The following is a 14629-nucleotide window of genomic DNA, read 5'->3' as shown; positions in this document are numbered from 1 at the left end:
GCAGTGCAATAAGGCAAGAAAAGAAAAGAAAAAAGAGCATGCAGAATGGAAGGGAAAAAATAAAGCTGTCTCTATTTACCAATGACATGACTGTTTGCCTGGGAAGTCCCAAAAAATCTATTTAAAAAAATTATGTAACTAATAAGTTATTTCAGTAATTTCTCAGGATACAAGATCAACATGTAAAAATCAGCTGTGTTTCTAGGCCTGCAATGAATATTTGGAAATTTAAATTAAAAAAACGGCATCATTTACAGTAGCACCAAAGACCATGAAATGCGTGCGTGCGTGCTAAGTTGCTTGAGTCATGTACGGCTCTTTGAGACCCTGTGGACTGTAGCCCGCCAGGCTCCTCTGTCTATGGGATTCTCCAGGCAAGAATACTGGAGTGGGTTGCCATTTACTTCTCCGCAGGATCTTCCCAACCCAGGGATTGAACCTGTGTCTCTTGAATCTCCTCCACTGGCAGGTGGATTCTTTACTATTAGCACCACCTGGGAAGCCCAGACCATGAAATCCTTAGGTATAAATCTAATAAAATGTGTACAATATCTTTATCCTGAAATGTACAAAACACTGATGAGAGAAATCAAAGACCTAAATAAATGGAAAGATACACTGTGTTCATGGATTGGAAGACTCAATATTGCTAAGATGTTACTTCTCAAACTGATCTATAGATGCAACACAATGCCAATCAAAATTCTAACTTATTTGTAGAATTAATGAGCTGGTTCTAAGATTTATATGAAAAAATCAAAGAAAGTAAATATTCAAAACAGGTTTGAAAAAGATCTTGGGTAAATACTCGTAGGTATTTAGTGGAAGATTCATAGCCTACCTGAATTTTCAGACTTCCTGTAAAAGTTGCAGTAAGCAGAACAGTGTGGCAGGAATATCGGGGAAACAGAATAGGCCTCAAGTAAACTGACATTGCTTGTCAATAAAGACACAAAGGTAATTCAATGGAGAGCTCAGAGGTGCTGAAGCAATTGAACACCCATAGTAAGAAAACAAAACCAAACCTTCTACACGTATCTTGTCAACTGATCCATGTTAAGATTAATTCAAAATAGATTATAGAGCTGAATGTACAATCTGAAACTATTATACTTGTGAAAGAAAACATTAGGAGAAAATTTCTGTGACCTTGCATTAGTCGAAGAATTCTTAGATATAACACTGGAAACATGGCCCATAAAAAAAAAAAAAAAAGATAACTAAGAAAAGTTTTGCTCTGTTTATTAAGAGAATGAGCAGATAAGCTATGGACTGGAAGAAAATATTTGCAAATTTTCCTTCCTTTTTCTTTTTTTTTTCTTTTTTTTGTCTTCCTTTTTAAAAATGACATATTTGAAATAAAATAAAATTACATATCTGACAAAAGACTTATATCCAGAATACATAAAGGAGTCTCAAAACTCAACAACAAGAAGTCAAATAATTCAATTAAAAAATAAGCAGAATATTTGAACAGACACTTAACCAAAGAAGATATGTGAATGGCAAATAAGCACATGAAAGAATGTCCCATATCATTAAATCATCAGATCAGATCAGATCAGTCGCTCAGTCGTGTCCGACTCTTTGCGACCCCAAGAATCGCAGCACTCCAGGCCTCCCTGTCCATCACCAACTCCCGGAGTTCACTGAGACTCACGTCCATCGAGTCAGTGATGCCATCTAACCATCTCATCCTCTGTCGTCCCCTTCTCCTCCTGCCTCCAATCCCCCCCAGCATCAGAGTCTTTTCCAATGAGTCAACTCTTCACATGAGGTGGCCAAAGTACTGGAGTTTCAGCTTTAGCATCATTCCTTCCAAAGAAATCCCAGGGCTGATCTCCTTCAGAATGGACTGGTTGGATCTCCTTGCAGTCCAAGGAACTCTCAAGAGTCTTCTCCAACACCACAGTTCAAAAGCATCAATTCTTCGGCGCTCAGCCTTCTTCACAGTCCAACTCTCACATCCATACATGACCACAGGAAAAACCATAGCCTTGACTAGACGAACCTTTGTTGGCAAAGTAATGTCTCTGCTTTCATAGCTTGAATATGCTATCTAGGTTGGTCATAACTTTCCTTCCAAGGAGTAAGCGTCTTTTAATTTCATGGCTGCAGTCACCATCTGTAGTGATTTTGGAGCCAGAAAAATAAAGTCTGACACTGTTTCCACTGTTTCCCCATCTATTTCCCATGAAGTGGTGGAGTGCAAATTAAAAATATAGTGAGATACAATAGCACACCTATTAATATGATTAACATAAAAAAGAAATGAACTTGCAATATCAAGTACTGGCAAGGATGTGTGGCAACTAAAACACCCATACATTGCTGTCAGAATAGAAAAATGTCATTGGAAAAATGACTACTTTGGAAAAGTTCATCAGTATCTTACAAAGTTCAATATGCAGTTGCCATAACACTCTTAGGTAGTTATCCAGGAGAAATAAAAATAGACATTTACATGAAAACCTATATTTAAATGTTTTTAGTGGCTTTATTCTGGAGAAGGCAATGGCACCCCACTCCAGTACTCTTGCCTGGAAAATCCCATGTACGGAGGAGCCTGGAAGGCTGCAGACCATGGAGTCGCTGAGGGTCAGAGACGACTAAGCAACTTCACTTTCACTTTTCACTTTCATGCATTGGAGGAGGAAATGGCAACCCACTCCAGTGTTCTTGCCTGGAGAATCCCAGGGACGGGGGAGCCTGGTGGGCTGCCGTCTATGGGGTCACACAGACATGACTGAAGTGACTTAGCAGCAGCAGCAGCAGTGGTTTTATTTATAAATGCCCCAAATTGGAATCAACCCGAATATCCCTCAACTGGGAATGGATAAACAAACTGTGGTACATCTGTACAATGGAATACTTGTCAGAAATAAATCAGAACAAATTAATGATACATGCAACAACATGGATGAAGCCCAAATGCTTACTCTAGTTGAAAGAAGCCAGATCTGAAAAGCTACCTATTGTATAATTCCCTTTATATAACATTCTGGAAAAGGCAAAACTATAGGGACAGAAAACAGGTCAGTGGTTGCCAGGGGCTGATGACTGAGGAAAGAGGTTGATTACAGCGAAAGGGAATATTTTGGGGGTGAGGAAACTGTCCTGAATCTTGACCATCGTGGTTAATTACATGACTTTGTGTGTTTGTCAAAACTCATAAAACTGTAGTAAAAAGGTTGAATTTTATTATGTGGAAATTATACCCAATAAACTTGACCTAAAAGCAAAAAAAAAATCCTATTGACTTTATGATGAAGCTTAAATGCCTTTATTGAACTATGGGGGAGGAGGCGGGGGAAGAGGCGGGGGTGGGGTGCGGGGGGCGGGGTGGGGGGGGCTTCCCCGATGGCTCAGCAGTAAAGAATCCTCCTGCAGTGCAAGAAACTCAGGAGACATGGGTTCGATCCCTGAGTGGAGAAGATCCCCTGGAGGAGGGCCTGGCAACCCACTCCAGTATTCTTGCCTGAGAAATCCAGGCAAGAATCTATTAAGATCTCCTGGGGAATTCAGGCAAGAGTGTCCTCTGCATGGAGAGAGGAGCGTGGCGAGCTGCAATCCATACAGTCGCAAAGAGTCGGACACAATTGAAGCGACTTAGCACTCCAGTGTTCTTGCCTGGAGAATCCCAGGGACGGGTAAGCCTGGTGGACTGCCGTCTATGGGGTCACACAGAGTCGGACACGACTGAAGTGACTTAGCAGCAGCAGCAGCAGCATGCACATGCCCGGACTATTAGGAGGCTTCCCTCAGAGGCGTGTGAGGCAGAAATCAGACAGTAGTGAGTCACTGTCTTGATGCTATCTGCACTTTTCCTTCCTTGAACTTGCCCCACAAATTAGAAATTTCCGTATACATCTCCCTTTTATCTGGTACTGTTCTCCCTTCCAACCTCCTGAACTAAAAGCCTTGAAGGCACCATCTCTACTACCCAGCCTCACACTCAGCAAAGAGCAACCCTTTGTTTGTTGAATGAATGAATGAATGAATGAATGACTAAACGGGTGATTTCTATGGATGAAGTCTACCCATTTACAGAGAACATATCTTGATATTTTTTGAACATATTTTAAAATTCTTTTAAAACGTAAACATTATTTCTCAATATCATGCAAAAAAATTCCTGTAACAATAGTTATTTTTCATCCAAGCCAGTTGATTCCCTATTAGCCAGACTGCCAACTTCGATTTACCCTCTAAAGACTTCCAACATATTGAAAGGATATCCTGTGTGGTCTTCCAGGCTTTTCTCTCGATATTTTCTTTTTCTTTTTAATAAAAAAAAATATTTATTTTATTTTTGGCTGCTCTGGGGCTTAGTTGCAGTGCGTGGACTATTTCATAGCCGCTCGAGGACTCTTTGTCGCGGGTGCAGGCTTCTCTCTAGTTGTGGTGTGCAGTAGTTATGGTACTCAGTAGTTATGGTACTCAGGCTCAGTTGTCCTGCAGCATGTGGGACCTTGGTTCCCCAGCCAAGGATGGAACCTGCTTTCTCTGCATTGGCAGGTGGATTCTTAACCACTGGACTATCAGGGAAGCCCCTGTCTGTATTTTCAAATCCAACTTCTTTGCTACCTTAATCATCTCCCTGGAACACGGTTTAGGGTGAATCCTCACCACCGCCCATCAACTCTATAACAGGCTCTTCAGCTGGCAGTACATTCAAACAAGGATTGATCATGAAACAGGGAGAGGATCTCATCCACTCCAAAGGGCCTTCCTCGGCAGGCGTGATTCTACGTCCCAGGGAGAAAACCCCCATGCCCTGTTTTAGGTGGGAAGAGGTATGTGATCTTGGCCTTATCTCTTTCAGATTGGCTCCTACTTTGGGGCCTCCCTCTGCTCCGTGGATGTCAACAGAGATGGCAGCTCCGACCTGGTCCTCATCGGGGCTCCCCATTTTTATGAGCAGATGCGAGGGGGCCAGGTGTCCGTGTGCCCCTTTCCCCGGGGGGTGAGTAGTGATGAGACCCGGGCTGGGTGAGGTCTGGCTGTGGGATGGAGGGGTCGCCTGGGGTGGGCCTGACACTATTTTTGTTCTGCAGAGAGCTAAGTGGCACTGTGATGCTGTCCTGCGAGGGGAGCTGGGCCACCCCTGGGGCCGCTTTGGGGCAGCCCTGACAGCGCTGGGGGATGTGAATGGGGACAGGCTGGTGGATGTGGCCATTGGGGCCCCGGGAGAGCAGGAGAACCAGGGTGCTGTCTACCTGTTCCATGGAACCTCAAAACTGGGCATCAGCCCCTCTCACAGCCAGGTGAGGCCGGATCATCTGTCCCTTTCTAAATCAACATTCCCTCAGCTGCCAGGTCAGTTCTCCCAGAAGCCCTTTTCAGAACCTTCAAAAATAATACACACTTCACAGAAAAGATTCATTCTGCCCACAACTAGAGGAGGTGCACAGGGTCAGCATCACTGCTGCCCCTTTACAGGAGGGAAGATGAAGGCTCAGAGGTAATAAATGGTGAGCCGGGAGTGTTGGATGTAGACATTCTTCTCCTCTGAATCTCAGTCTTCATAGGATGACCAATAGATCTGGTTTGCCCCACATCTGTCCTGGTTTGGGGCTTCCCTGTTGGCTCAAATGGTAAAGAATTTGTCTGCAATGCAGGAGACCCGACTTGGGAAGATCCCCTGGAGGAGGAAATGGCAATCCACTCCAGTATTCTTGCTTGGAGAATTCCATGGACAGAGGAGCCTGGTGGGCTACAGTCCGTGGGGTTGCAAAGAGTCAGACACGACTGAGCAACTAACAGTAACTAACTAACCTGATTTTAGCAGTGGAAGTCTCACAACACAGGAAGCCCTATGGTTGGCCATTCTACCAGGACTGCATGCGTCATGGGTGTGTGACCTGTGTGGCCACTCAGGGCTCCTCTCTCAGAAGGGTGCTGTGCTTAGATTAATGCTCTGCTCCGGCCATCTTGAAATTCTTAACTTTTGAATAAGGAGTCCTACAGTGTTTTCCCCCCATGGGGTCCTGCAAATTGTGTAGCTGATCCTGATGGCTGGTCATTTGAAATGTTGATTGCCACAACTGGTTTCCTCCTGAAGAGGCTCCCTCTTTCCTGCCAGATGAAGACCACTGTCTAAAGAGACCCCCACAGTCTGGCTTTCTCCCTTACAGCCCACTGAGGCCATCCAGTCTTCTGGTCTCTGACTTTTTTCCAGCATTTTTCCCCCAAAATTTTTCTTATGTCCTTTCTCTGTTCCTTCATCACTCCTGCCAAATCCCTCACAAGGTTCAACCCTACTAACATCACCTGAAATTCTTAAAAAATGGGTGCATAGGCCCTGCCAGTACGGGGTCTGATTTAATTGGCCTGAGGTCAGGGCTCCAGGGGCTTCCCAAGTGGCACCAGCAGTAAAGAACCCATCTGCCAATGCAGGAGACATGGGTTTCATCCCTGGGTCGGGAAGATCTCTTGCAAGAGGGCATGGCAAACCACTCCAGTATTCTTGCCTGGAGTATCCCATGGACATAAGGGCCTGGTAGGCTACAGTCCATAGGGTGGCAGAGTCAGACATGACTGAAGCACGTATGTACAGAGCCCCAGGCATCAGTAAAAATTTCCATTTTATTAAGAAAAATTTCAATGTATAGTGAACACCCATGTATTTATAAGCTAAAATCTACTATGAATATTTTACTAGATTTACTTTTTCACATCTCCATCCTTATATTCATCCTTTTCTACTTGTTCATCAGTTCAACACATTTTAAAATGCATTTCAAAGTAATTTGCAACACCAGTCCAACTTCACCCCTAAATGCCTCACCATGTATATCATTAATTAGAATTTAATATTTGCTTACCATTATTTTTAAAATAAAATGTATAGACAGGAAATGCACAGATCTTTGGCCAGTTGATGAATTTTGAAAAATATAACCCACAATCCTGGGAATTCTCTGGCGGTCCAGCGGTTATGACTCAGTGCTTTCACTGCCATGGCCTGGGTTCAATCCCTGATTGGGGAACTAAGACCCTGAAAGCTGTGTGGTGACTAGACAAACAAAAACCAAACAAACAACCCCCAATAATTCTATGAAGGTACATGCCTGTAAAATTCCATGGACAGAGGAGCCTGGCAGGCTACAGTCCATGGGGTTGCAAACAGTCGGACCCAACTGAGCAATTTCACTTACTGTACCGAACATCATGATCACTTTAGAAAGTTCCCACCTGTCCCCTCCCAGTCAATTTCTGACCCCACTCCATCCTAGAGGAAGCTACTGTTCCAATTATTTTCCACCATAGATCAATTTTGCCCATTCTAGTGTATGGACTATGATGCTATGTCAGCCCTAGTATTTTTCACACACTCCTTTGAAAAAAATAATTCTACTTGTTTATCTATGGCTGCACTGAATCTTCATTGCTTTTCCGGTTTTTCTCTAGTTGTGGCCAGCAGGGGTTATTCTCTAGTTGCGATGCTCAGGCTTCTCATTGCAGTGGCTTCTCTTGTTGCAGAGCACAGGCTTCTAGGGCTCGAGGTCGTCAGTAGTCACATGTTCTTTAGTTACAGCCCAGCACTCCTCACATTCTTCCCTCTGTGTCACGGAACCTCTTTCCGCAATTTTATGAATATTATAGTTAAGCCTTTTTCTCATTGGCATCTGTTGTTTCTTTGTGTAAATGGGATTTGAAGGCTGTGGTTTTACTCTATTTTTATTACAACACTTTACATGCTTGTATAAGTTAAAAGATCTAAAGTAAACAGCAAAAGCCCTAGCTCCTTCTGCCCTTTATCTTTACCAGAACTTGGCCTGGAAAGGAAAACAAGGGTAAAGGGAGGGTCCACACATTCACCCACTCTCACCCACACCCCCGTACACCCATCCCCACCCATGCCCACACCCACTCACACCCACACTCAGACGCACCCACAGCCCCCATACACCCACATCCACTCACACCCATACACACACTCCCACTCCACTCACATTCTCCTCTCCCACACCACAGACTTTGGAATTAAAAATAAATGCAAAAACGATCATGCAAGCTTATTGTTCTACTGTTTGTAATTTTTACTTGTTCTTTTTCTATTACTGGAACTGTGGTGCTCAGTATTTCAACAAGCAAGTGTCCTATGGATCTCCCAACTACCATATTATATAATTTCAAAACAAAGCTTCCTCCCAATAGGATATAATAATTTTTTCTCAAAAAAATTTGCAGTATAATATATGTTCAGTGAACACACAAATCTTAAGTGTTGAATTTTCACATCTGTGAACCCAAGTAAGCACCACCCAGATGAAGATATAGCACATTTCCAGCGTCCTGCACTTCCTCATTCTTCTTTCCAGTTGACAACTTCACTTAAAAAATGGCAGTAAAATACACATGACCTAAAACTCACCCCCTTAACCATTTTTAAGTGTACACACTTCAGCGGCATTAAGTACGTGACAAAGTCACTTTTAAAATTTCTTAATATATTTGGCTGTTATCCTTTCAGTTAGACTTTATTTTTTGGGGGGGGGGTCCAAAATCACTGCAGATGGTGACTGCAGCCATGAAATTAAAAGATGTTTGCTCCTTGGAAGAAAACCTATGACCAACCTAGACAGCATATTAAAAAGCAGAGACACTACTTCACCAACAAAGATGTATATAGTCAAAGCTATGATCTTTCCAGTAGTCATGCATGGATGTGAGAATTGGACTATAAAGAAGGCTGAGCACCAAAGAATTGATGCTTTTGAACTGTGGTGTTGGTGAAGACTCTTGAGAGTCCCTTGGACTGGAGATCCAACCAGTCCATCCTAAAGGAAATCAGTCCTGAATATTCATTGGAAGGACTGATGCTGAAGCTGAAACTCCAATACTTTGGCCACCTGATGTGAAGAACTGACTCACTGGAAAAGACCCTGATGCTGGGAAAGATTGAAGGCAGGAGGAGAAGGGAGCAACAGAGGATGAGATGGTTGGATGGCATCACTGACTCTATGGACATGAGTTTGAGTAAGCTTCAGGAGTTGGTGATGGACAGGAAAGCCTGGTGTGTTGCAGTCCATGGGGTTGCAAAGAGTCAGACACGACTGAGTGACTGAACTGAACTGATCCTTTCAGTATTAATTTTCCACATAGATTGAAGAGTCAAAATTGTTCCTAACAGCTTATTATGAAAAGTAACAATTTTCATACCCACACTGTGATTTCCTCTTTGTTTTTCCTCCTCTTGAGGAAACCACTTTCAGCTCTTTCAATGATTCTCTGTACTTGCCAAGGACACAATTATATTGCTGCTGCTTGATTTTTGTTTTTGCGTTGACTTCCTACTATGGAAGGTGAGGACTGAGCTCTCTTTGAGGCCTCTCTTTTCAGATATTCACATGCTTTGCATCCCACCCCCACATTAAATTTATATGATAAATTTGGTTAGGTCAATACAGAGTGTTTGCATTTTCCTGACCACGTAAGAGAGATCCAGCTGAATCAAGAGATTCAGCTGAGTCAAATAGTATACTGTCTCTTCTTTCCTGTGAAGCTTCTTATTTTCTCTGGAAAACCCAGCAATTATGGAAATTTTTTATATCATCTCAAGGTTGTGGTTTAAAGCTGAATAGTTACCCTAATTTTTAAAGAAATTGTGGGAGGTGTGACTTGAGTGGAGCCCAGACAGTCTCTCCTTGGGTCACCCTGGGAGACTGAGTTACTCTCTTCTCTGTTCTTTCCCACCTCTTTCTCGCCTCCTCTTTTCCACCGTCAGCGGATCACAGGCTCACAGATCTCCCCCAAGCTTCAGTATTTTGGGCAGTCACTGAGCGGGGGCCAGGACCTCACAATGGATGGATTGGTAGACTTGGCTGTCGGGGCTCAGGGGCATGTGCTGCTGCTCAGGTGAGAGCATACCAGGTATCTTCTTTTTAAGGAGTGTGTTTGCTGTACGATGGCCCCTGATGGCCCTCTGGCTTCCCCCCAGGTCACAGCCTGTGCTGAAAGTTGAGGCGACGATGGAGTTCACACCCAAGGAAGTGAAGAGGAATGTGTATGAGTGTCGTGACCCAGTGGTAAAAGGCCAGATTGCTGGGCAGGTCAAAGTCTGCCTCCAAGTTCGCAAGAGCACATGGGACCGACTGGGAGAAGGTGAGGCTGAGTGGGTGAATTTCAAGAGGTTAAAATGACTGGGGACATTGATGGGCTCTGATAGCCTTCTTCAAGCTTGGATGGAGTAAGCAGATGGTTCCCCTGCTAGAGCATGGGTGGGGAGGCCCAGAAAACACCACCAAAGAAGTAAGTCTCTGGCACTTCTTTACAGTCTCAGTTCTCTATAGAATGAAGGGCCCCACCCTGTGAACTAACCAGATATATTTTTTTAACTGAGAGGTGGGCAGAGGAGCTTGGCAAGCTCCATAGTCCATGGGGTTGCAAAGAGTTGGACATGACTTAGCAACTAAACAGCAACAATAATTTGTTCAAAGGGGAGACTGAGTTGATGAAGCAAAGCACAAACTCGCAAAGCATTCAGACATGTATTTTATCACAACTAACTTGACTCCCTCCCTTGTCTCTATTCTGAGTGGCATTGTGCTTGGGGTGAGAAAGAGTAACGGTGGTCCTAGAGAGAAACAAGGGGAGGAGATAAAATTAGTTTTCTAGCAATAATCTTACTGGACTGAGGAGATAGCAGTCAGGGTTCGGGGCAAACAAGATGGCTAGAAATTGAGAGTGAAGTCTTGGAGAGGAGAGAATTACAGAGAAGATCCCCCAAAATCTACATGGAAATTCCATACAAAGTCATTGGCTGACTTCTAAGTCATGCATGTCCAGGTCAATACTTCCAGAAACTCAGTGGAAGACAGCAACTGAAGAGCTAATGAGTTGAAAAGAAATCCAGCTGCTGGGGAAGCAGAGATTTGAGTGGGGCATTGAAAAACACCTTGGTCCTTCTATTGGGAAAATGTCCATTGAGACCTGCAAGCAAGAGAAACAACAGACAATAGATATAGACCCACAGATGATTCAAATATTAGAATTATCAAATCAGAATTTAAAATATAACTAAAATTAATATCTTCAAGAATAAAGAGGAAAGGATGGAGAACGTCATAAAAAAAATCTGGATTTCCTAAGAGTTCAATGGAAACAACTAGCACTGAAAAACAAATGGAATGGAATTGAGAATTCAATACATTTAATAGCAGATTAGGAGCAGAACAAACAGATATACATCACTATATATAAAATAGGTAAACAAGGATTTACTGTATGGCACAGATAATTATATTCAATCAATATCTTGTTTAACCTATAATGGAAAAGGAGCTGAAAAATATGTATATGTATAACTGAATCACTTTGCTGTATACTTGAAACTAAAACAACACTGTTAATCAGCTATACTTCAATATAAAATAGAATTTAAAAAAGAAATGGTGGTAAAGACTTTTCTAAAACTGGTGAAAGACATCAAGATTCTCTACCAAGTCAGAGCAAGATAAATATAAAAGGAACCATAAATTGTTACATTATACCAATGCCCACAACACCAGACACTGTACCATCCCAAGGTACAAACTGCTGAAGAGCAAAGACAAAGAGAAAAAAGTGAAAAGCAATATACTTTAAAAATATACTTAATTTTCTGTCTTGTAACAGAATAGGTATTAATTACTGAGCATTTATTATGTGGCAGGCACTATGCTAAATGCTTCATAGGCACAATTTTATTTTCACTGTTGGAAAGAAACAATTATTATCTTCAATTTAAAAATAAGGAGGAACTTCCATGTTTGTCCAGTGGTTAGGGCACTGCACTTCCAATGCAGAAGCCAGGGTTCGATCCCTGGTCAGGGAAGTAGATCCCGCATGCTGCAAAAAGACCCCATGTTGTTGTTCAGTCACTAAGTTGTATCTGACTCTTTGTGACCCCATGAACTGCAGCATGCCAAGCTTCCCTGTCTCTCACCATCTCCCGTAGTTTGCTTAAATTCATGTCCATTGAGTTGGTGATGCCCTCCGAACATCTTATCCTCAGTTGCCCCATTCTCCTCCTGTCCTCAATCTTTCCCAGCATCAGGGTCTTTTCCAATGAGTTGGTTCTTTGCATCAGGTGGCCGAAGTGTGGGAGCTTCAGCTTCAGCATCAGTCCTTCCAATGACTATTCAGGGTTGATTTCCTTTAGGAATGACTGGTTTGATCTCCTTGCAGTCCAAGGGACTGTCAAGAGTCTTCTCCAGCACCACAGTTCAAAAGCATCAGTTCTTCAGTGCTCTGCTTTCTTTGTGGTCCGAGTCTCACATCCATACATGACTACTGGAAAAATCATAGCTTTGGCTAGATGGACCTTTGTCAGCAGAGTGATGTCTCTGCTTTTTAATATGCTTTCTAGGTTTCTTCCAAGGAGCAAGCATCTTTTAATTTCATGGCTGCAGTGATCTTGAAGCCCAGGAAAATAAAATTTGCCACTGTTTCCACAACTATAAGATCCTGTGTGCTGCAATTAAGACCTGGCTCAGCCAAATCAATACAGAAATAATTTTTTAAAATAAGGAATTGAGAGACACAGGGAGGTCAACTAATGTGGCCAAAGTTGGACAGTTGGGGAGCAGAGGAACAGGGCCGCCACCTCTTGCCAGTCTGACTCCAAAGCCAGGCTCCTTACCGCCATTCTTCCCACCCCTTCAGGAGATACCCAGAGCACTATCACCTATGACCTGGCCCTGGACCCAGGTCGCCCCCATTCCGTGGCCATCTTTGATGAGACACAGAACAGCACACGCAGACGTGTAGAGACGCTGAGGCTGAGTCAGAAATGCGAGACCCTGAAGCTCCGGTTACTGGTGAGCAGGGGGTGACCATCCTCCAAGCAGGGGGTGGGCTTGTGAAGCTGAGAAGGCTGGACCACCGACCCCTCACTGTCTCTCAGGATTGTGTGGAGGACTCAGTGACCCCCATTGCTCTGCGCCTCAACTTCTCTCTGGTGGGGGAGCCTGCACACAATTATGGGGGCCTCAGGCCAGTGTTGGCTGTGGATGCTCTGAGACTCTTCACAGCCTCGGTGAGTCGGGAAGATCCCCTGGAGCTGGAAAGGGCAACTCACTCCAGTATTCTTGCCTGGAGAATCCCACAGGCAAGAAGAGCCTGGCGGGCTGCAGTCCATGGGGTCCCAAAGAGTCGGACACGACTGAGCAACTAACACTTTCACTTTATTTTGAGATTTCACTTTGCTGTTTCTTTTTACATCCTGTCCCGATTTCCTTTTGTTTTTCTCATATTCCGTGTTTGGCAGCTTCCCTTTGAGAAGAACTGTGGCAATGACACCGTCTGCCAGGATGACCTTAGCATCACCTTCAGTTTTATGGAGTGAGTTCCCTGTCCTCTTTTTTACCCCCAAAACTGCACCATGACCTGGCACTCTGTTCTCCTCCTGGCCCCCAAGGGAGCCTGGCGCAGAGCAGCTGCTACCGCCTCATCCACTATATTCTCTCTCCCAGTGTCTGCGCCTCCTTCCCTCCAGAGCACATTCGCGGCAGGGAAGCCCCCAGCCTCTCATGGCCTGGCTTCTTCCTTCCACAGCCTGGACACCCTGGTGGTGGGTGGACCCCGGGACTTGAACGTGACGGTGACTGTGAGAAACGAGGGCGAGGACTCCTACAGAACTCAGGTCACCTTCTTCTACCCGTCTGGCTTGTCCTACCGGAGGGTGTCAAGCAGCCAGGTAGCCAAACCCTTCTCAGGCTCCGTCTGACTTTACTTGCCCCATCCCCGTGGCTGCCAGCTGACTTCACCAGCTCTGCCTCCCTTGCCTTCCAGAACCAGCGCTCACAACGGTTCTGGCGCCTGACCTGTGAGTCTGATGTCTCCACCGAAGGGTCTGGAATCTTGAAGAGAACCAGCTGTGGCATAAACCACCCCATTTTCCTAGACAACTCGGAGGTCAGACTGCTGGCTCCTCCTCCCTTTTTCTCCTTTGTTTTCTTCTGAATTCTTCCCTAGTTCTTCTCCTTCTTCCCACACTGCATGGCTTGTGGGATTTTAGTTCCTGGACCAGGTATTGAACTCAGGCCCTTGGCAATGAAAATGTGAAATCTTAACCACTGAACCATCAGGGAATTCCCTTCTCCTTCTTCTTTTTAAAAGTAGATCTTTCTTTCTCTCTCTCTCTCTTTTTTTTTTTTTTGAAAAAAAGTTTTGCTGAGATAAAAATCCATCTACCATTACAATACACCCATTGGGCTTCCCTGGAAGCTCGGACAATAAAGAATCTGCTTGCAATGCAGGAGACCTGGGTTTGATTCCTGGGTTGGGAAGATTCCCTGGAGAAGTGAATGGCAACCCACTCCAGTATTCTTGCCTGGAGAATTCCATGGACAGAGGAGCCTAACAGGCTATATAGTCCATGGTGTCACAAAGAGTCAGACATGACTGAATGACTAACACAAACATTTAAAGTATATGATCCAGGGACTTCTCTGATGGTCAAGTGGTTGAGAATCTGACTTGGAATGTAGGGGACACGGGCTTGATCCTGGGTTAGGGAACTAAGATCCTATGCCACATGCCACTGGGCAATCTAAGCTCAAGTGCCACAATCTAAGCTAGAGAGCCCACACACCCCAAGACCTCATGCAGTCAAAAATGAATAAATAAATAAACTGAGAAA

At 44.1% G+C, this 14629-nt stretch overlaps 1 protein-coding gene across 1 annotated transcript in view; it reads left to right on the top strand.

The window, feature by feature from the left end:
• The window catches only part of LOC102270519 (integrin alpha-M), a 38673-nt gene that overhangs the window by 17770 nt on the left and 6274 nt on the right, over positions 1-14629 (top strand). The window contains exons 13-21 of the mRNA XM_005886967.3: positions 4826-4966; positions 5058-5267; positions 9734-9864; positions 9947-10110; positions 12652-12806; positions 12893-13024; positions 13256-13329; positions 13543-13684; positions 13780-13902. Coding sequence (XP_005887029.1) covers positions 4826-4966; positions 5058-5267; positions 9734-9864; positions 9947-10110; positions 12652-12806; positions 12893-13024; positions 13256-13329; positions 13543-13684; positions 13780-13902 — 1272 coding nt within the window. The remainder of the gene's footprint in view (positions 1-4825; positions 4967-5057; positions 5268-9733; positions 9865-9946; positions 10111-12651; positions 12807-12892; positions 13025-13255; positions 13330-13542; positions 13685-13779; positions 13903-14629) is intronic.

The sequence above is a fragment of the Bos mutus genome, chromosome 25 (genome assembly GCF_027580195.1).
Source record: "Bos mutus isolate GX-2022 chromosome 25, NWIPB_WYAK_1.1, whole genome shotgun sequence".
NCBI lineage: Eukaryota > Metazoa > Chordata > Mammalia > Artiodactyla > Bovidae > Bos > Bos mutus.
The sequence above is the reverse complement of the archived record's forward strand: the minus strand, read 5'-3'. Positions and strand labels throughout refer to the sequence as shown.